This window comes from Pogoniulus pusillus, chromosome Z, assembly GCF_015220805.1.
Source record: "Pogoniulus pusillus isolate bPogPus1 chromosome Z, bPogPus1.pri, whole genome shotgun sequence".
In the NCBI taxonomy this organism is placed as follows: Eukaryota; Metazoa; Chordata; class Aves; order Piciformes; family Lybiidae; genus Pogoniulus; species Pogoniulus pusillus.
In genome coordinates this window covers 39,642,625-39,663,965 of record NC_087309.1, presented here as the reverse complement: position 1 = coordinate 39,663,965, position 21,341 = coordinate 39,642,625, and the positions used below count along the sequence as shown (strand labels likewise).

The 21,341-nt window shown below is 45.9% G+C and overlaps 1 protein-coding gene across 1 annotated transcript in view; it reads left to right on the top strand.

Moving 5' to 3' along the window:
• The window catches only part of KIAA0825 (KIAA0825 ortholog), a 359,412-nt gene extending 341,373 nt beyond the window's left edge, over positions 1-18,039 (top strand). The window contains 1 exon segment of the mRNA XM_064176290.1: positions 17,916-18,039. Within this exon segment, the coding sequence (XP_064032360.1) occupies positions 17,916-18,039 (124 nt within the window).
• Positions 18,040-21,341: the final 3,302 nt, after the last annotated feature.

Genomic DNA, 21,341 nt, shown 5'->3' with positions numbered 1-21,341 from the left:
CAAGGGGTTCAGGTTCGAACAGAGGAAGTTTTAACTCAACATGAGGAAACATTCAGGGTGTGAGGGTGCTGGAGCCCTGGAGCAGGCTGCCTAGAGAGGTTGTAAAGTCTCCTTCTTTGAAGATTTTCAAAACCCCCCTTGGTATGTTCCTGTGTGACCTGACCTTCCTGATCCTACTTTGACTCAGTGATCTTTGGAGATCCCTCCCAGCTTCTAGGGTTCTATGATTCTATGATCTGTAGGTAAGAACATCTCCTGAAGGATGGTCTTTTCTCAGTGGTGTCCAGTGCTAGGATCAGAAGCCATGGGCACAACAAGGATCCAGGAGATTCTGTGTAGGTGTAATTTTGAAACTTTTTGTACTCCAGGGGTGATCAGACACTGGACCAGGCTGCCCAAGGAAGCAGCAGAATCTCAGAATCATAGAATCAATAATAGAATGGTTTTGGTTGGAAACAACCAAGTGATGGTTGAGTCCAACCATCAACCCAACACTGCCATGGCTTGTCCACAAATGCCATGTCCACACATTTCTTAACTACCTCTAGTGACAGTGACTCCACCCTCTTCCTGGGCAGCCTGTTCCAATGCCTGACCAATCTCTATCCTTGGAGATAAGACAACACAACATGGTCTGGATCCTGCTGCAGGTGGACCTGTGCCAGATGAACACTGTGCTTAGGTTCATATCCAAGGATGAGGCATGCCTGATTCTCTGAGGAAACCTGGCTGTGCTCCATGCAGGTGTGTTTTGTTCATTGGTATGAACAAGAAAGGCCATAAGGTTTTTCACCAGCCTTCCAGTACCTGAAGGACCTACAAGAAAGCTGAGGAGGGATTTTTTTGCAAGGGCTTGTAGGGAAAAGATGAGGGAAAATGGCTTTTAACTGGAAGAAGAGAGACTGAGACTGGAGATTGGGAAGAAATTCTTGAGAGCTAAGGTGGTGAGACACTGGCACAGGTTGCCAAGGGAGGTTGTGGATGTCCCCTCCCTGGAGGTGTTCAGGGCCAGTCTGGATGAAGCCTTGAGCAACCTGGGCTAATGGAAGGTGTACCTGCCCATGGCAGGGATCTGAAACTGGATGATCTTTAAGGTCCCTTCCAGCCCAAACCATTCCATGAATCTATGATTTATTTGCTAAAATGTTAATAAAACCCATTGGGACTAATAAAAGTCACCCTCCTGATTCCCCTAAATGTTTTGTTGATACTGTACATTGTTTTTTCCTGCAAGTAATGAACTGAGTGGAATTCTTCTAAAATAAAGAAAAATAACATTTTTTTCCACATTCAATGCATAAAGGGAAGTAGGAGATTCTATTCCTCCTGTAACAATCTGTGTTTTCAACATACTCATCTTTCTCATAGTAGCCCCTTCTTAACAATCAGAGGAAGCTTCTTGTTGACAAAATATGAATTGTTTATATTCCTCAGCCACAAAGCTGTCAAATTATCAAATATAATTTCTGAGCAGATAGATCTTGTGTTTGTATTTGCAGAGCACACATATGCCACAGTAACCACATTTGAAAGCTTAATCCTTTAAAGTATTTACATTGGGTTTTCAACATTCATTATGGAAAGGAAACCTTTGTAAATTGAAATGAAGAAAAGGAGGGGTGAAGAGAGGGAACAAGTCGTGCATGATCTGAAGAGCAAAGTAGTTTTAGGAGATGCATTTTGGCCCCTTATTTCTACTATGCAATCCTGTGGAGGCAAAAATTAGTATCTAATGAGCAGAAATGTTGCCACCTTGGTGGTCAGAAAATGCTTCTGAATTTGGGCCCCTTAGTTTTCCTGAACAATTATATTGATGCTCAAAATGGTTGCATCAATTTCATGTGATTATTGCAAACTGTTTAAAATTACCTCAAAATTAAATTATTGCAATGTTCACCACCAAGCACCTGTCTGAGACATATTGGCCCAACTCTATCATAGGAGTCCACCTGTTGACTGGTCTCACGTGGTGGCCCCCAGGGCTCAGTGCTGGGCCAGTTCTCTTTAATGTCTTTATCAATAGACTGGGTGAGGATATTGTTGCAGGCAGCAACAAGCTGGGCAGGACAGCTGATCTGCTGGAGGGTAGGAAGACTTTACAGATGGACCTGGACAGGCTGGATTGGTGGATCAAGGCCAAAGGGATGAGGGCCAAAAAGGCCAAGTACTGGTCATGCATTGGGGTCACAACCCTATTGAATGCTGCAGACTTGGGTCAAAGAGGCTGGAAACTGCTGTATGGGGAAAGAACCTGGGGGTGGTGGTTGACTGCTGCTGGCCAGTGTGTGCCCAGGTGTCCAAGAAGGCCACCTGCATCCTGGCCTGGATCAGCAATGGTGTAGTCACCAGGACCAAGGCAGTGATTCTCTCCCCTGTACTTAGCACTGGTGAGGCCACACATTGTCATGGATCCAGTTTGGTCCCCTCACTCCCAGAAGGACATTGAGGTGTTGCAGCAGGTCCAGAGAAGGACAACAAAGGTGGGGAAGGTTCTGGAGAAGAGGGCTGTGGAGGAGCAGATGAGGGAACTGGGGTTGTTTAGTGTTGAGGAGGCTAAGGGGAGAACTCATTGCCCTCTAAAACTCCCTAAAAGGAGATTGGACTGAGGCTGGAAAAGACCTCTTAACATCATCAATCCCCGCCTTCTGTCCATCACCTCCATGACCATTGGACCATGTCCCAGAGTGCCACAGCTGCTTGTATTTTGAACATCTCCAGTGATGATGACTCCACCACCTCCGAGAAATACCTCAATGCCTGAAATTTCTGATTTTATTTCACTCTAGTCATGTTCATCTATTGACAGCTCACTGCTCTCAGAACAGTATCATTAGTCTCTGTTAATTGTTAAGTACAGCCTCTTTTTTCTGTCACTCTGTGCTGTTATCATTTATTAAGAGAAATGTTATGTGTGTCCATCTCCTGGGCTGATCCCAGAAGTGTGGGCAGCAGGGGCAGGGAGGGGATTCTGCCCTTCTGGTGTGCTCTGCTGAGACTCTCCCTGTGCAGTGTTGTGGTAGCTCTGGAGTCCTCAGTGCAGCACAGACAGGGACCTGTTGAAGCAGGGCCAGAGGAAGCCACAGCAATGCTGGCAGGGCTGGAAGCCTTCTGCCTTGAGGCCAGGCTGGGAGGGTTGGGTGTCTTCAGCCTGGAGAGGTGAATGTTCATGGGACACCTTCTGGTAGCCTTTCAGTGCCTAAAAGGGCAGATGAAAAAGCTGAGGGCAGATTTTCGAGCAGGGTCTGTTGTGACAGGACAAGAGGGGATGGTTTGAACTCAAAGAGGGAGATTGACAGTGGAAAGAAGAGAAAAATGTTTGACACTGAGGGTGGGGAGTGCCTGGCTCAGGTTTCCAGAGAGGTGGGAGATGACTTTGTGATTCCCTGATCCCGTGCATGCATACATATATGTATATGTATATGTATATGTATATGTGTATAGTTCTCAGTCTAGTTGGAAACACTTAGCAAACATTCATTAAGAGATTTTGTTTCTGTTTTTTTACACACTTACTACTATAGCAGTCTCAATCCAGTTTCTTCCAGAGTGGATTTAGACTGGAAATTGAGAAGAAATTCTTCACAGTGAGGGTGGTGAGACACTGGCACAGGTTGCCCAGGGAGGCTGTGGATGCCTCCTCCCTGGAGGTATTGAAGGCCAGGTCAGACGAGGCCTTGAGCAGCCTGGGCTTGTGGGAAGTGTCCCTGCCCATGGCACGGAGCTTGGAACTGGATGATCTTTAAGGTCCTTTCCAATGCAAACCATTCTACAAATCTATGGATCAGCGTTTTTCGTGATGTAAATGTCGTTGGACCTCAGGAGCAGTCTACAGGTTGCATATAAAACAATAAATCTTAGAAAATTGAAATGATAACTAAAGCAACATCCTTCTACCACAGGAACCTAACAAATGAGCTATCTTCAGACTAAGATAGGGTGGCAGCTTCAACAAATGAGCTATCTTCAGACTAAGATAGGGTGGCAGCTTCAACAAAGCCAGCTCAGTAGGAGCCCAGCTCTCTGAAATGTCCATTTCTTAAAGCTGTGAAGTTAAGAAAGAACTCTTTTAAAAACACTGAAAGTGGGAATTGATCTTTGTCTTTAAGGATCCAGCTGAAGTGTTGAGGATATGAATCTGTTTTTAGATACACGGTTTATATATATATACACACACACAGTTTATATACAACACAGTTTCTGTACTGTGCTGCAATTATGAACAATAGCAACAACAAAAGAAGGTAAAAATAGATAAAGCCCTAGGAGAAAGCTTTGTCCAATATGTTGCCAGTGTTTGCAGCTCATGGCTTGGTGTCTGAGAGGCTTGATTCGCTGTGTTACAAAAATGTAGGACAGCAAACACCAGTGAACAGGGAGGATGAGTAAATACCACCACTCCTTTCTTACTGCAGCGGGAAACCTGCTGAAAGTTTTGCTGTGTGCCTTCTACTGCCCTTGACAACATCCTTGCTGTAGCTGTGTTCTTGCCCTGGATAAGAGTCTTTCATCATTTTTATTCCAGCACCTGTGAAGTTTCTATTTTGGTTCAAAACGTCTTAAATATCCTTCTAATGTCTTAACTTCATAGCTGGGACAGGTTAACCTGTGAGTCAGAGCTCTATTCTCTGCTCTTCTCATGACATACTTTCAAAATGTTTCCCTTCCACTGATTTCTTCAGCTCCTTGAAATATTTCTCTCTTTTTGGTTTTCTCCTCGCAAGCAGGAGCATAATTCTGCTGATCTGTTATAGCTGTGTCTTCCTTTAACAGCTTTCCCCCCCCCCCCCCCCCCCCCCACCTTGTTCCCATTCTTGTGAAATACAGATGATTAAAGACATAAATAATTCTCATGGCATCTTCTTCTGTATCCTCTAGGAAATAAATTGATTTTATTCATTGTGAAATCACTTTAATTGTGTATAAGAGAGAGAAATTTGGTAAAACTGCATCAAAAAATCCAGGTTTTCTTTATTTTTGAACAGGATTAAAGCCAGCAGGAGTAGGGCAGTGATTGTCACTCTGCACTCAGTTCTGGTGAGGCCAAAACTGGAGTCCCAGGTTCAGTTTTGGGCTCCTCACTCCAAGAAGGACGTTGAGGGGCTGGAATTGAAGGAAAACGAAGCTGCTGAAGGGCCTGGAGAACAGGTCTGGTGAGGAGCAGCTGAGGGAGCTGGGGGTATTTAGTGTGGAGAAGAGGAGGCTGAGAGGAGACTTTATTGCTATCTACAACTCCCTAAAAGAAAGTTGGAGCCAACTGGGGGTTGGTCTCTTCTCCCAAGGTTACAAGAGACAGGACAGGATGAAAGGGCCTCAGACTGCAGCAGGACAGGTTTAGGTTGGACACAAGGAACAATTTCTTGTCCAAAAGGGTTGTCAAGGGTTGGCCCAGGCTGCCCAGGGATGAGGGGGAGTGCCCATCCCTGGAGAAGTTTCAAAGCTCCATAAATGTGGTGCTGAAGGACTTGGTTTAGTGGTAGACATGGCAGCGCTGAGCTACCACTTGGACTCAATCTTAAAGATGCCTTCCAACCAAAACAATTCTATAGTTTTATGGTTCTAAGCTTAAAAGGCCACAAGAAGCACTTGCACATGAAAAATGTTCTTTAAATGGAAAGGAAACCTAGAGACAGCTGAACTGTGGGAGGGGGAGCTCAAAGGGACTCCAGGGCTAGCTGAAATGGGTGAGACTCAGAAGGACCAACTGAACCAGAAAGGCTCAAAGGGACTCCAGAACCAGCTGAACGGAGTGGGACTCAAAGGGCCCAACTGGACTGGGAGAGCTCAGAGGGACCTCAGGATCAACTGAGCTGGAGGCCATTACAGGGACCCCAGGATCAGCTGAATAAGGTGGCGGCTCAAAAGGACCAACTGACCCATGGGGACCTCAAAGGAACGTCAGGACCAGCTAAGCTGGGGGAAATCAAAGGAACCCCAAGACCAACTGATTAAGGCGAGGCTCAAAAGGACCAACTGAACTGGGAGAGCTGAAAGGGACCTCAGGACCAACTGAGCTGGGGGACATCAAAGTGACCCCAGGATTGACTGAATGGGCTGGCGCTCAAAGGGACCAACTGAACTGGGGACCATCAAAGAGAGGTCAGGACAAACTTAACTGAAGGGTATCATAGGGACCCCAGGACCAAGTGAACCAGAGGGACTCAGAGGGACCTCAGACCCAGCTGAGTCATGGGGGACACCACAGCTGCATGCACACAGTGGCAGCACATATTAGGGGCTAAGTCCCCTGCAGAAAATTTGCACCCATTAAACAATGGGATAAATTTAATCTCAATTTCATAAAATTGCATCAATTAGTTTTTTAAGCACAAACTGCCTCCTCCAATTTGTAGTGTGATTTATAAACAAACCCAAGTAGGACAGTTTGAAATTTACAACAAAATTGGAAAAATTGATGGCAAAGAAGTGGAAAATATTTACATAACTTAGATTTCATAATGAACACAGGGAACCTAAGTTAAGTTTAAGCACTTTTTTTTTTTTTTTATTTTCCTCCCCTTGCCTTCTTACACAACATTTGGTTAAAAACAAAACAAAACAAAAACTTCCTCTACTTATGCTCATTGTTTTTATCATAATTCCTCTTGAAAATAGTGTGTCTTGCAAAGCTCTCCAGTGGTAATTTAACATGTTAAAAAGAGATAAGCTTAAAAGCCTGCAGTGCATGAAGTCTGAATAATTTACCTGTGTTAGGGTGTTTGAATGGCACTGCCCCTGTCTGAGATGACTTGGTGTGAATTATGACATCTTTTCAGCTCAGTATCTAATACAGTCACAGCTTTTGAAACGTGGGGACTATTAGATGTTACTGTTATTCAATATGAAAATGCACACTTGTAGTTATTTAGTGCATACCTCTGCAGTTCATATTTCATCATTTGCCAACACAAGAATCATAAAATTGTGTGGGTTTGAAAAGACCTCCAAGATCATCAACCTGTCACCACCATGGCCATTAAACCACGTCCCAGAGTGCCATGTCCACGTGTTTCTTGAACACCTCCAGGGATGGTGACTCCACCACCTCCCTGGGCAGCCTATCCAAGGAAGAGGGAAGAGATGTCATCTGATGGCCTGAGAAGTCAGATTTTCCGTGGGAAATAACAATTATGTCATTGGTTATCCTTATTTTTGTCCTCCTTCCATGGAGTTACGTGTGATGTGACATCTGGATGAGGCACTCAGTGCCATGGTCTAGTTGACCGGATAGGGCTGGGTGCTAGCTTGGACTGGATGGTCTTGGAGGTCTCTTCCAACCTGGTTGATTCTATGATTCTGTGATTTGTCAAGACATTCAGAAGTTCTACAGCTATCAAAATACTTCATCAGCACTGTTAGCAATACTTGAAATAGCACTATAAAGTTATATTGAGGTGACTCTGTAAACTCACTTTTTGGACATGGTTTTATATAACAAAATGAGGTGATGACTCTGAGTTGGAAGAGGGGAGATTGAATCCGCAGATGAGGAAGAAATTCCTGAGAATGAGACACTGGTACACTGGGAGGCTGTGGATTTCCCCTTGTTGGAGGTGTTCAAGGCCAAGCTGGATGAGGCCTTGAGCAACCTGGTCTAGTGGAAGGTGTCCCTGCCCATGGCAGGGGGGTTGGAACTGGTTGATCCCTTCCAACCCTAACCATTCTGTGGTTCTATGATTCTGTAAACCTTACAAAGGCACATGTTTAGCCTCCAACTGGCATAAATGAGATTTTTGCAAAGCTCAAAGTAGTTCTGAGCTGAAAAGCCACCTTATGTTTTGTTTCCAGTTCTTCATGTTTGTTCTTGCTAGTAACTTGTAACTGTTTACATGTTTTCCCATCTACTCTCCACACACTTGTTATAAGTAAAGAGCTGTGGTAAACAGTCACTGATCAAAGAAAATTACAGCATTATAGAGTGGTTTAGCTTGAAGGGACCTTTAAAGCTCATACAGTCCAACTCCCCTTCAGTCAGCAGGGACATCTGCAACTAAAGCAGGTTGCTCAGAGCCCCAGACAACCTGATCTGCAATGGTTCCAGGGGTGGGGCATATCCCACCTCTCCAGGCAATGTGGGACAGGCTCTCACCACCCTCAGTGTCAAACATTTCTTGCTTCTCTCCACAGTGAATTTCCTTCGTTTATTTTCAGATCATTGCCCCTTGTCCTGTCACAACAGGCCCTGCTAAATGTCTGTCCCCATCTTATAGGGCCCAAAGAGCATCTATAAAAGCAAACTTGAAGTGTGGCAGTCTGCTACAGGTGAAATCTCTGTCACTTTTGGTAATCCCTCTACATATGCTGTATGTGTTTTAGTTATGATTTAATGTAGTAGTGCTTGGATATCAACTGCATCTTTGATCTGCAACGAGCACCTAACTGTAATGTATAGGCCCCATTATGGCTTTTTAAGAGTGCATTCAGTAGGAATATATCTACCATTTATAAAATACATGCAGTACTGCACCTGGAAATCCAAGCAATGCATGTATCACTCTGCATTACAGAATCACAGGATTGTCAGGACTGGAAGGGACCTCAAGGATCATCCAGTTTCAACCTCCCTGCCATGGACTGGGACACCTTCCACAGAGGCCAATGGGATGAGATTTAACAAGGCCAAGTGCAGGGTTCTGCACTTTGGCCACAACAACCCCAAGCAGCACTACAGGCTGGGGACAGAGTGGCTGGAGAGCAGTTAGGAAGAGAGGGACCTGGGGGTACTGATAGGTAGTAGCTGAAGTGTGCCCAGGTGGCCAAGAGAGCCAATGGCATCCTGGCCTGCATCAGGAACAGTGTGGCCAGTAGGAAGAGGGAGGTTATTCCTCTCCTGCACTCAGCACTGGTCAGGCCACACCTTGAGTGCTGTGTCCAGATCTGGGCCCCTCAAATCAAGAGAGATGTTGAGGTGCTGGAACATGTCCAGAGAAGGGCAACAAAGCTGGTGAGGGGCCTGGAACACAAACCCTATGAGGAGAGGCTGAGGGAGCTGGGGTTGTTTAGCCTGGAGAAGAGGAGGCTCAAGGGGGACCTCATTGCTGTCTACAACTACCTGAAGGGACATTGTAGCCAGGTGGGGGTTGGTCTCCTCTCCCAGGCAACCAGCAACAGAACAGGGGACACAGTCTCAAGTTGTGCTGGGGGAGGTCTAGGCTGGATGTTAGGAGGAAGTTGTTGCCAGAGAGAGTGATTGGCATTGGAATGGGCTGCCCAGGGAGGTGGTGGAGGCACTGTCCCTGGAGGTGTTGAAGAAAAGCCTGGATGAGGCACTTAGTGCCATGGTCTAGTTGACTGGCTAGGGCTGGGTGATAGGTTGGACTGGCTGATCTTGGAGATCTCTTCCAACCTGGTTGATTCTATGATCCTATGGAATGTCCAGGTAGTAACCATAGATCAGGTTGCCCAGAGCCACATCCAGCCTGCCCTTACAAACATCTCTCCCTGACGCAACACCCAGTATGCTTCCTCATGGAAGAACAGAATAATATTCTCTGTTTCTTTGCAATCAGAATCACAGAATCCCAGCATGCTTCAGGGTGGGAAGGGACCTCTGGAGATCATTTAGTCCAGCCCTAAAGCAGGGGCATCCACAGCAGCTCACCCAGCACCACAACAGCCAGCTGTGGCTGGAATATCTCCAGGCAAGGAGCCTCCACAACCTCTCTGGGCAGCTCGTTTCTTGGCAGCGAAAACACATTTGCTGCTACTTCACCTTTTATAATTCAGTATAATTGAGAAATAAAGCACAGTCCTGTGTGCTCATTTATACAAGGGGATGTATTGATGCTAATTACAAATGAGGATAGCACATGGATGCAGTGCTGAGGAAACCTCAGCTGGGTTCTCTGTATCCTACTGGGGCACTGAAATTTCCCCTCCTTTTGCACTTTGTTAGTTTGTGGATGTGCACCTAAGGCTTTGCATTCTTTTGCCCCTTGTTTATGAGGAGGAACAGACGCCCTCCCAGTGTTAGTGGTCCTCTTTGACCTCATGATCTAAGGTGTAGGCTGACCAGCAGGAACCTTCACTGATTCCTGCATTTAGATGTGTATTTATATAAAATATATCCCTGTATTTACACACAAAAATACATTCCTGAGGTCTGGGTGTGTGTTTTTTTCCTTGTTTCTTGTGGTTTTATTTTTGGGGGAGGGTGGTTTGGGGAGGGGAAGTGGTTTTGTGTTTGTTTCTTCATCCTCTTGATTAACCAGAATAAGGACAGAAAGAAAGATCATAGAGAGTGCAGTGTTTAGGCAGTTCAAGTTCAGGTTGACACAACATGATGTCATCTACATCATTTAATATTTCAGCAAGTTTTGCAAACACATTTCAGATGTTTTAACTCTGTAAAAGTGGAACTGGCCTGGAAATTTGCATTGCTGCCCTAAAGGTTACAGAGGGGATGGAATTTTATTCTAAATGCATACATTCTTTTAAATATGAAGGATCCTGTGATGGTTTGGGAGTTACTCACCCCACCCACTCGCCTTACAATGAAATAGCATCATAGAATCGAATCACAGAATCAGTCAGAGTTGGAAGGGACCACAAGGATCATCCTAGTTCCAACCCCCTTGCCATGGCCAAGGACACCCTACCCTAGATTAGGCTGGCCACAGCCTCATCCAGCCTGCCTGAAAACACTTCCAGGGACAGGGCCCCAACCACCTCCTTGGGCAACCCCTTCCAGGCTCTCACCACTGTCATGCTGAACAACTTCCTCCTTACATCCAGCCTGAACCTACCCATCTCCAGCTTTGCTCCATTCCCTCTAGTCCTGACACTCCCTGATATCCTAAGAAGTTCTTCCCCAGCTTTTTTGTAGGCTCCCTTCAGATACTGGAAGGCCACAAGAGGATCACCTCAGAGCCTCCTCCAGACTGAACAGCCTCAACTCTTCCAGTCTGTCCTCATAGGAGAGCTGCTCCATCCCTCTGATTATCACCCAGACTAGACTCAGACAGATGAAAGTTAAGGAATGAAGCCATATTTACAGCTTAGCACAATTTGCAAGCAGATATATACACAAATATAGACAAGTTAAAAGTAATACAGAAACACAAAACCGCTTCCAGAAATCAGACTGCCAGGAAGGCTCCCAACCCAAACCTCCTCCACCCCCCCTCCCCCCTTTCCCTCCCTTCAGAAATAACTGGATCAACCCACACATATCTCACGTGATAAATCTGGAGAGATCTGAGGTGAGGCGTCAAAAAGGTGACAAGGAGGTGAGAGGAAAAGGGTTAGGTCGGATTAAAGAGTTAAGGCAGAGGCAAGCACAGAGACCAGACTGCCAGAGAGAAGGAGCAGAACTGAGAGCTGAGCAGTGTGAGCAGTGTGTGAGAAGTGAGTGTCAGGTTATCTGTGGTTTGACTAGTTGTGTTTCTCAGCAGAAGAATGAGGGATATAGGCTACTGTTGGTTTTATTTCTTCTCACAGCTAAGGATTTAATTCCTCTCAGTAAAATATTCCTATTAGTCTCAAACCAGTCTCAGATATACTACTCTAAGATGAGCTTTCTGGACACTTGCGCTCTCAAGGTTAGGGCTGGGCTGGCCACCAGACAAGTGCCAGAGGCTCCCCATGAACTCTCTGCTTCCCAAAGGGAAGAGAAAGGGAAAAAGGAAGAGAGACTGGTGGGTTGGGCCAGAAACTGGATCAGCTGGGATGGAAAGAAGTACAATGCCACAGAATAGAGATAAAAAAGTACAAATCAAGAGCCAACCCAACCCCTGATGGCAGTGATGGTGCCATTGACATCACTGGTGCTGGGAGCAGGCACTGGGCAAGTCCCAGCCTGGATCCAGCAGCAGATTCAGGAGCTGGATTCAGGAATTGGATTCAGGAACTGGATTCAGGAACACAGGGATCATGATGGAAGGCAGAAGAGGCTGAGTCCTCCTGGGACACCAGCCAGGGAAGAAGGAACTTTGCCCTAGTGATCCCTCAGCTTTCTCCTGCACATGCCATCCAAAGATGCAATCCCTTGTAGGGCAGTTGAGGGTCACCTGTCCTGCATGCTCTCCCCACAGGTGCCACCTCTGCAATCCTGCCCCCAAGGTGGGCACAAGTTGTGGCAATGCCCTTAGTGTGCCCAGGAGCAAGTCCAAGCAAGAACCTTTCTGACTAGCAAAAACATGTTCCAATTTGGACAAATCTTTGGATAGCAAATGTTATCTCTTTTTCCACTTGAACACAAACACTTGGTTTATTGTTCCATTTAAAACAATGGGGTTTGAACATCTCTCTTGTGAAGAGAGACCTAGAGACCTGGAGCTGTTTAGTCAGGAGAGGAAACATAGTGACAAGTGGTGTCACTCAGGGCTCAGTGTTGGGACCACTTCTCTTTAACATCTTTATTGATGACCTTGATGGAAACAAAGAGTGTGTCAGCAGTAAGTTCACAGATAACACCAAGTTAGGTGGCAATGCTGATCTTCATGAGGGTAGGGAGTATCTTTAGAGGGACTTGGGTAGATTGGATCCATGGGCCAATGTTAATGGCATGAGCTTCAACAAGGCCAAATGCCAGGTCCTGCACTTGGGCCACAACAACCCCAAGCAACACTATAGTTTGGGGGCAGTGTGGCTGGAGAGCTGCCTGGCAGAAAGGGACCAGGGAGTTGTAATTGATGAGAAGCTGAATGTGAGCCAGCAGCGTGCCCAGGTGGCAAAGAGAGCCAATGGCATCCTGTCTGGGGTTAGAAATGCTGTGTCCAGCAGGAGTAGGGAGGTGATTGTCCCCTTTGCTCTAGTGAGGCCACACCTCGAGTGTTGTGTTCAGTTTTGGGGACCTCAGTACAAGAGAGGTGTGGAGGTGCTGAAGCAAAGACAGAGGAGGGCAAAAAATCTGGGCAAGGGCCTGGAGAATAAATCTGATGAAGAGTGACTGAAGGAGCTGGAGATAGCTTGAAAGTACATCTCCAGAGTAGGCTACAGCTACTAAGAAGGACATCATGGAGAGGTTGGTGCTGCTCTCTTCTCAGAGGTAATTAGTGACAGAAGAAGAGGGAATGGCCTCAAGCTGTGACTGGGTAGGTTTAGACTGGACATTAGGAAAAGAAAAATTCCTAGCAAGAGTGGTCAGGGACTGGAATGGGCTGCCCAGGGAGGTGGTGGAATCACCAACCCTGGATGTGTTTAAAGGTCATTTGGATGTGGTGCTTAGGGATATGTTTTTGGGGTGAACCTTGTAGCATGGGGTTAATGGTTGGACTTGGTGACCTTGAAGGCCTTTTTCACACATGAATGTTTCTGTGATTGTGTGAGAGGGAATCTTACCAACACCTATAAATATCTGAGGGGTGAATGTCAAGATAAAGGTGCTAGTCTCTTTTCAGTGGTGCTCAGTGACAGGACAAAGAACAAAGGGTACAAGCTGGAGCACAGGTGGTTCTGTCTCAGTGTGAAGAGACACTTCTTCAGGGTATGAGGGTGACAGAGACCTGGAGCAGTCTGCCCAGGGAGGTTGTGCAGTCTCCTTCTCTGGAGACTTTCAAAACGCACCTGGATCAGTCCCTGTGTGACCTGCCCTAGGTGACCTTACTTTGGCAGCGAGATTGGAGTCAATGATCTCTGGAGGTCCCTTCCAACTCCTCACATGCTGTGATTCTGTGACTCTAGCTTACTGTCTGATAGTCTTGTACAAACACCAGTATTGTCCCAGGACTTTATGCATAAGGGTGGAAAAAATGTCTGAACTAGATGAGGGACCAGGTGTTTGTCAATCTTGTTCCACAGATCTTCAATTCATGGATAGTTAGGCAAAGGCACAGGGTATATTTTTATCCTCACTGGACATGCCTAAATGCTTTAAAAATAGACTAGTTTTTGGTAAGATAATAATGGAATGTATTAGTAATAACAGGTTATAAAGTGAACACTGAAGAGTGAACACCAAAGAGTGTCCAAGCTGGATGTCAATGAAGATTTTTACCAACACTAAGGTTTAAGACTCAGTGAAATGTGATGACAAGTATAAACTCACTGTCTTTAAAAGGAGTCTCATGATATATTGTCAAGCTTCCATTAGCCAAGACTGATAGATTTCTGTGTGATACCTCCAGCAAAAACATGAGGTTTGAGTGTGCTCCATGTAACATTTCCAGTTGCCATCCTTCGGCGCAAACAGTTCCTCTGCCTAAAAACACACAACAAATCAAATTAATTAGAATTAATCAATGTGACTGGTAAAGTGGTGTTTTGGAATGACTCTGAGGACCATAAATTCAAATTAAGGCTTGCATGACTTCTTCCTAGGTTTGACAAAGCTCCTTGGAGCATTTAGAAGGGAAAAAGGGAAAACAGACACCCAGTTAAACAGCTTTCACCTGGGATGCTTGCGAACATGATGATGCCATGGGCTCATCTCACCAGGTTTTGTACACATATCATAAACCAGAGACTGCAGCAGACATAACACAGTTAATGCTAATAATCAGTCAAAGTTAAGTCATACAGGAGTGGAGTAATTGCAAAACTTGGATAACAGAATCATAGATCCATAGAATAGTCTAGGTTGGAAAGGACCTTAAAGATCATCTACTTTCAACACCCCTGCCATGGTCAGGGACACCTCCCACCAGCCCAGGTTGCTCAGGGCCTCATCCAACCTGGCCTTGAACGCCTCCAGAGGGAGCATCCACAGCTTCCCTGGGCAACCTGTGCCAGGGTCTCAGCACTGTCATTGTCAAGTCTCCCGGCTGAATCTCCCCTCTCCCAGCTCGAAACCATTGTCCTCATCCTGACACTCCCATCTCTTGTCAAAAGCCCCTCCCCAGCTCTCCTGGAGTCCCTTCAGGTACTGCAAGGCTGCTCTAAGGTCTCCTTGCAGCCTTCTCTTGTCCAGGCTGAACAACCCTAACTCTGCCAGCCTGTTCCCACAGGGGAGGTTCTCCAACCCTCTGATCATCTCCATGGCCTCCTCTGGACTCTCTCCAGAAGCTCCAGGTCCTTTTTGTGCTGGAGGACCCAGACCTGGAGGCAGTGCTACAGGTGAGGTCGAGCAGAGGGGCAGAATCCCCTCCATGTGCTGCTGCTCTCCCTGCTTTGGATCCAGCCCAGCACACAGCTGCCTGCTGGGCTGCCAGCGACCATTGCTCACCCCTGGGGAGTTTGTCACCACCTGACACCACCCAGGTCCTTCTCCTCCAGACTGCTCTCCAGTCGCTGCTCACCCAGCCTGGATTCGTGCTTGAGACCCAGGTGTAGGACTTTGCAGTTGTCCTTGTTGAACTTCATAAGGTGGAATCACGGACAGACAGTGTTTGTAATTTCATTCATAATGTGTTTTGCTTGTTCAGCTGCTTCCTGTCTCCAGGCAGCAATGTGGTCTGTCAGTCATCTTTTTAAGGTAAAGATATGATGGGTATATGATAATTTCTACATCTTCAGTGAAAACGTTTTTCCTATCTGTATTTTAATGATCAGATTGTACTCTAGAGCACTTCTTCTTTCTCTGGTTCTAGTAAACTTTAAAATCATAGAATCATAGAGTCATTAAGGTTGAAAAAGACCTCTAAGATCATCAAGTCCAACCTTCTACCCAGCACTTCCATGACCATTAGACCATGTCCTAAAGTGCCACATCTACTCATCTTTTGAACACCTCCAGGGATGGTGACTCCACCTCCTCCCCTGGCAGCCTGTTCCAATGTCTGACCACTCTTTCAGTAAAGAAATTATTTATAAGTTCTAACCTCAAAAATACACTTACAAAAATTTCACAACATGTTCTACTGCCAATAGAGGGTATCCTCTTGTAGTAGATATGATGAAAGCCACATACTCTTCCCACCATTCTGTGTTACATCTGATTGTATACGGCTTCTGGAGGGGCACTTGTATATGGCTTCTGAAATTTGAGGTCTGGAGGACCTAGAAGGTGTGGGGACAGGATTAAACATTGCTCCTGACATTAGTTTCCTAGCAGCAGTCTTTGTTCTGCTGCTTCTCTACATGCCTCCTACTTCACAGGATCATCCCATGTGATGAGAGTTATGATCAGCCTGAACATAGTCCAGTTGAAAGCCTGTGGCAGGTGGTGTTCCCCAGGGATCAGGAAGAAGTCCAGTTTTGTTCAATATTTCCATCAATGACCTGGATGGGTGGACTGAGAGCACCCTGAGCAAGTTTGTTGGTGACACAAAGCTGGGTGCTGCCATACAATGAGATCTGGACAGGCTGGAGAGCTGGGTGAGGGAGATTCTCATGAGGTTCAATAATGGCAGTGATAGAGTCCTGTATTTTCAAAGGGCAAACACTAGGCACCAGTACAGACTAGGGGTTGTCCTGCAGCTCCATGGAGAAAGACCTTGGAGTTGGGGTGGACAGGAAGTTCTGCATGGGCCAGCAATGTGCTGTTGTGGCCAGAGGCCAAACAGCATTCTGGAGTGCATCAAGAAAAGTGTATCCAGCAGGTCTAGGGAGGTTCTTCTCTCCCTCTACTCTGCCCTGGCGAGACCACGTCTGGAATACTGTGTCCAGTTTTGGGCTCCCCAGTTCAAGAGAGACAGGGACATGCTGGAGAGAGTCCAGTGAAGGCTATGACTGGGGGAATGGGACATGTCTTCTGTGAAGAAAGCCTAAGAGCCCTGGAGCTGTTTAGTCTGGAGCAGGCTGAGAGGGGACCTTATCAATGGCTATAAATAGAATCATAGAATCATTCTGCATTTATTACCCTGATTTTTATTCAAGGGAATACTCTGTGACTCTTAAGGGTTTATATTTAATTAACTACTAAAGAAAAGAAAAATCATCTTCATATTCTTTTACCTTTACAGTTTTTTCCAATTTTAAAGGCATTAGGACTTTATCCTAAATTAGAATTGAGTGTTCACAGGGAGAAAGGGAAGAATCTTGTTTATTTCTTGGGATGATGGGTGTAACTGATGGTGAAATAAACCAAAAGTCAGTTGGTTTTGTGGCATGTTGCCACTGCAAGACTATGCTGACCTTAGATGTGTGGTTTGGGCATCATGCAGTGGTTTGAGTTTTCATTACAAGCTAACAGTGCTGAGAACATCAACTTAGCTTCCAAAGTGCTTGTTGGCTTTTCTTTGTTTTCTCTGATAGAGAGTCATAGAATCATTTTGGTTGGCAGAGACCTTTAAGATCCTTGGGTCCAACTGTTAAACCCTAAGCTGCAAGGCTTCCACCTTCTACCAATATGTATCACAGTATCACAGTATCACCAAGGTTGGAAGAGACCTCATAGATCATCAAGTCCAACCCTTTACCACAGAGCTCAAGGCTAGACCATGGCACCAAGTGCCACGTCCAATCCTGCCTTCAACCGCCCCAGGGATGGTGACTCCACCACCTCCCCAGGCAGACCATTCCAGTGTCCAATGACTCTCTCAGTGAAGAACTTTCTCCTCACCTCCAGCCTAAATCTCCCCTGGTGTAGCTTGAGGCTGTGTCCCCTTGTTCTGGTGCTGGCCACCTGAGAGAAGAGAGCAACCTCCTCCTGGCCACAACCACCCCTCAGGTAGTTGTAGACAGCAATAAGGTCACCCCTGAGCCTCCTCTTCTCCAGGCTAAACAATCCCAGCTCCCTCAGCCTCTCCTCGTAGGGCTGTGCTCAAGGCCTCTCCCCAGCCTCATCGCCCTTCTCTGGACACGCTCAAGAGAGCATGTGATATAGAACAGAAAAAGAAATTGCTGTCACAATAAATTTGCATCAGATTTTGTGACAGCTTTGAGTGGCCCTGCCAGTTGTGTGGGACAAGGTTTTTGAGGGCTGTGTTGTGTATGATTTGGTAACTTTTGGTTGTGTACCCCACCGCTAGGGTGGGCAATGACTTGATAGCAATGAGTCTTTTATTGACTTGCTTGATCTAAAGACTGCTTTAAAACACATGGAAAAAAAAATCAGCAGAAAGTTATCTTTTTTTTTTTTTTTTTTTTTTTTCTTTCAGGTGGGAGATGAAAGAAGGTGCAGATCTTGAAGATGAGGAGAAAGTAATGGTGGAACACTTGAAAAATGTTTATTTGACACAGAGCACTCCTACCTCAGAGGATAAAGAAGAATAATTACCTTGACAGGTTTCGGGTAGCACCTTTTTCTGAATTCAACATGATTAACTTAATGGCTTAGTTATAAATGACAGGACTAGAAAGCTCAGGAATATATATCTTGAGTAGGAGTTTTAAACTAAAGAATGTTCCCCTCTTATTGTCTAGTCACCCCATCCTGGCAGCAATTGTTCACCGTGCATAGAGTGAACAACAACGCAGGAAAATGTCACTGTCACAAAACAGGGAGAGTCTGTCGCGATGATGTGGAGGCATAAACTTGAATGACAAACCAAGAACTGTTTTACAAGTATAAAACTCACTCTGAAAATAATGCAGCTTCAGGCATATGCTAAGCAAACACACATGTTCTACTTCCAGCCACCTGGGAATACAGACTGCAAGAGTTGGAGCTCTTCAGCCTGGAGAAGGCTCCACCTGATACCTGAAGGGGTTACAGGAGAGCCCAGGAGGGGCTTGTGGCAAAGGCTGGGAGTGACAGGACGAGGGGCAATAGCTTTGAGCTGGAAGAAATTGGATTGAGATGAGACATGAGGAAGAAGACTAGCTTAGATTAGACCTGATGAAGACATGAGGATGGTGAGGCATTGGAGCAGGTTGCCTAGAGAAGTTGCAGGGGCTCCAAGCCTGGCAGTGGTCAAAGCCAGGTTGGATGAGGCCTTAAGCAATCTGATCTAGTGGAAGATGTCCCTGCACATGGCAGTGGGGTTGGACCTAGATGGTCTGTAAGGCACTTCCAACCCAATCCAGTGTGTGATTCTGTGGTTTGGAGTCAGCCTGCCAACAGTTTAGTGTTGCGGAAGGATCTCATCTCTCCTTTGATGCTTGTTTTCTAGTTAGTCCTGACATTAAATCACACAAAGTGTATGAAAAAAGAGGACAGGTATAGGCCATCAGTCTGCAGTTCTTGGCAACTTGCTCCAAGATGAGTGTGCTTGGATATTACTCCCAAGCAAAACTGCATCAGCTCTATTGCACTCACGAAGCCAGACTTGCCAACCATTCTATGTTGTGGCTTGAAAGACTTATTTTGTTAGCAGCTTTTAAACTTTTGAGGAACATCTTCTTGCTTAAAATAACTATTTACATGCAGTGCTCAGAGGACTACCTTGATGGTGAACTGAGGTGAGAAAATGCTAAAGACTGCTGTACTTCTGGCAAAACAACATCTCCTTTTCAAAGCTTGATACTCAGATTATTTTTTTAATTACTAGAAGTTTTTATTTTTTCACTAAATGTGCTTCATCAAAGACTAAAAATCATTGAGATAGCTGGCTGTGATGACAGTTTTTTTTTTATGCAGCAGGTGTGGCTAATACTGCCTTGGTCCTGCAGAAATAACTCTGCATTTTTCTATTGATTGGTTGTTGTTTTGTTGTTTTTTTTTTTCCCACATCAGAAGTCTGAGAGAAGTAGTTCCTTTGCATGGTGAAAGACCCAGGAAAGATCTTGTGAAGGCTGCAGCCTAAGCTGCAGCTATTCTGTTCCCACTATATTTTCTCACAGACACTATTGTGGACAACTCAGAGTACTTGAGTAGAAGGCAGGCACGTGTGTTTTTTTCCAAAGACTTCAGCAGCAGCAGCAGTGTGGGTAACCTTAATGCTAATAATGCTGCAAGGTCTAAACTGAAGTGCAGCTTTTCCTCCTCTTAATTACAGTATCACAGTATCACAGTATCATCAAGGTTGGAAGAGACCTCATAGATCATCAAGTCCAACCCTTTACCACAGAGCTCAAGGCTAGACCATGGCACCAAGTGCCACGTTCAATCCTGCCTTGAACTGCCCCAGGGACGGCGACTCCACCACCTCCCCGGGCAGCCCATTCCAGTGTCCAATGACTCTCTCAGTGAAGAACTTTCTCCTCACCTTCAGCCTAAATTTCCCCTGGCACAGCCTGAGGCTGTGTCCTCTTGTTCTGGTGCTGGCCACCTGAGAGAAGAGAGCAACCTCCTCCTGGCCACAACCACCCCTCAGGTAGTTGTAGACAGCAATAAGGTCACCCCTGAGCCTCCTCTTCTCCAGGCTAAACAATCCCAGCTCCCTCAGCCTCTCCTCGTAGGGCTGTGCTCAAGGCCTCTCACCAGCCTCGTTGCCCTTCTCTGGACACGCTCAAGCATGTAAAATACAAGACTGGGTTGGGGGTAGCTCTGAAGAAACATACTTGGGGGTGTTGGTTGCTGATAAGCTCCCCATGAGCCAATATTGCCCTCATGCAGCCCAGCAGGCAGCTGTGTGTTGGGCTGCACCAGACGAGTGTGGGCAGCAGAGCAAGAGAGTGGATTCTGTCTCTTGGCTCTGCCCTGCTGAGACTTCACTTCCAGTCCTATCTCTAGTTTTGGCATTCCCAGCAGAAGGACACAGAGATGGTGGACAGAGGGTTTGAAGCTGAGGCAGAGCAGAGTTAGAATGGATCTGAGGAAGAAGTTCTTCGGTATGTGAATGGTGAGACTCTGGAACAGGCTGCCCAGGGAGGTTGTAGCTGCCTCCTCCTTTGGGGTGCTCAAAGCCAGGGTGGATAAGATCATAGAAATCATACAATTGTTTTGGTTGGAAGAGACCTTTAAGATCATCAAGTCCAACTACCAGCCTAGAACTGCCAAGTCACCACTAAAACATATCCCCCTGTGCCACGTCTGTATGGCTTTTAAATCACTCCAGGGAGAGGGACTCCACTGCTGCCCTCCTGTCCTACTGTTTGTTACTCAGGAGATGAGACCAACCTCCATCTCTCTACAAGATCCCTTTAGGTAGATGTAGATAACAATAAGCCTGAGCCTCCTTGTCTCTAGGCTGAACAACCCCAGTGCCCTCAGCTCTACACCCTTCACCAGCTTTGCTGCTCTTCTTTGGACACACTCCAGCACTTCAATGTCTGTCTTGTAGTGAGTGGCCCAAAACTGAACCCAGTATTCAAGGTGCAGCCTCATCAGTGCCAAGTACAGGGGGATGATCACCACCCTAGTCCTGGTGGCCACAACATTTCTGATATGAGCCAGGATAAGGCCTTGAGCAGCTGAGTTTAGTTGAGAGGTGTCCCTGGGCATGGTGGAAAGCTTGGAGTAGATGATCTCTGAGGTCCCTTCAAACCTCAGCTCTTCTCTGATTCTGTGAAAATGGGGACCATTGCATCTTCCAAATGTCCCAAGGTCTTGTTATAATACTCCATCAACAAGAAGGCTGTGATGCAGCAGCGCTTCAGAAATGTTAAATATATTATTAAAACAATAAAGCAGACTTTTATTATTTTTCTCTGCTGCAGATATTAATTTTAGATTATAAAGAAGTGATGAAGTGTAAAAACCT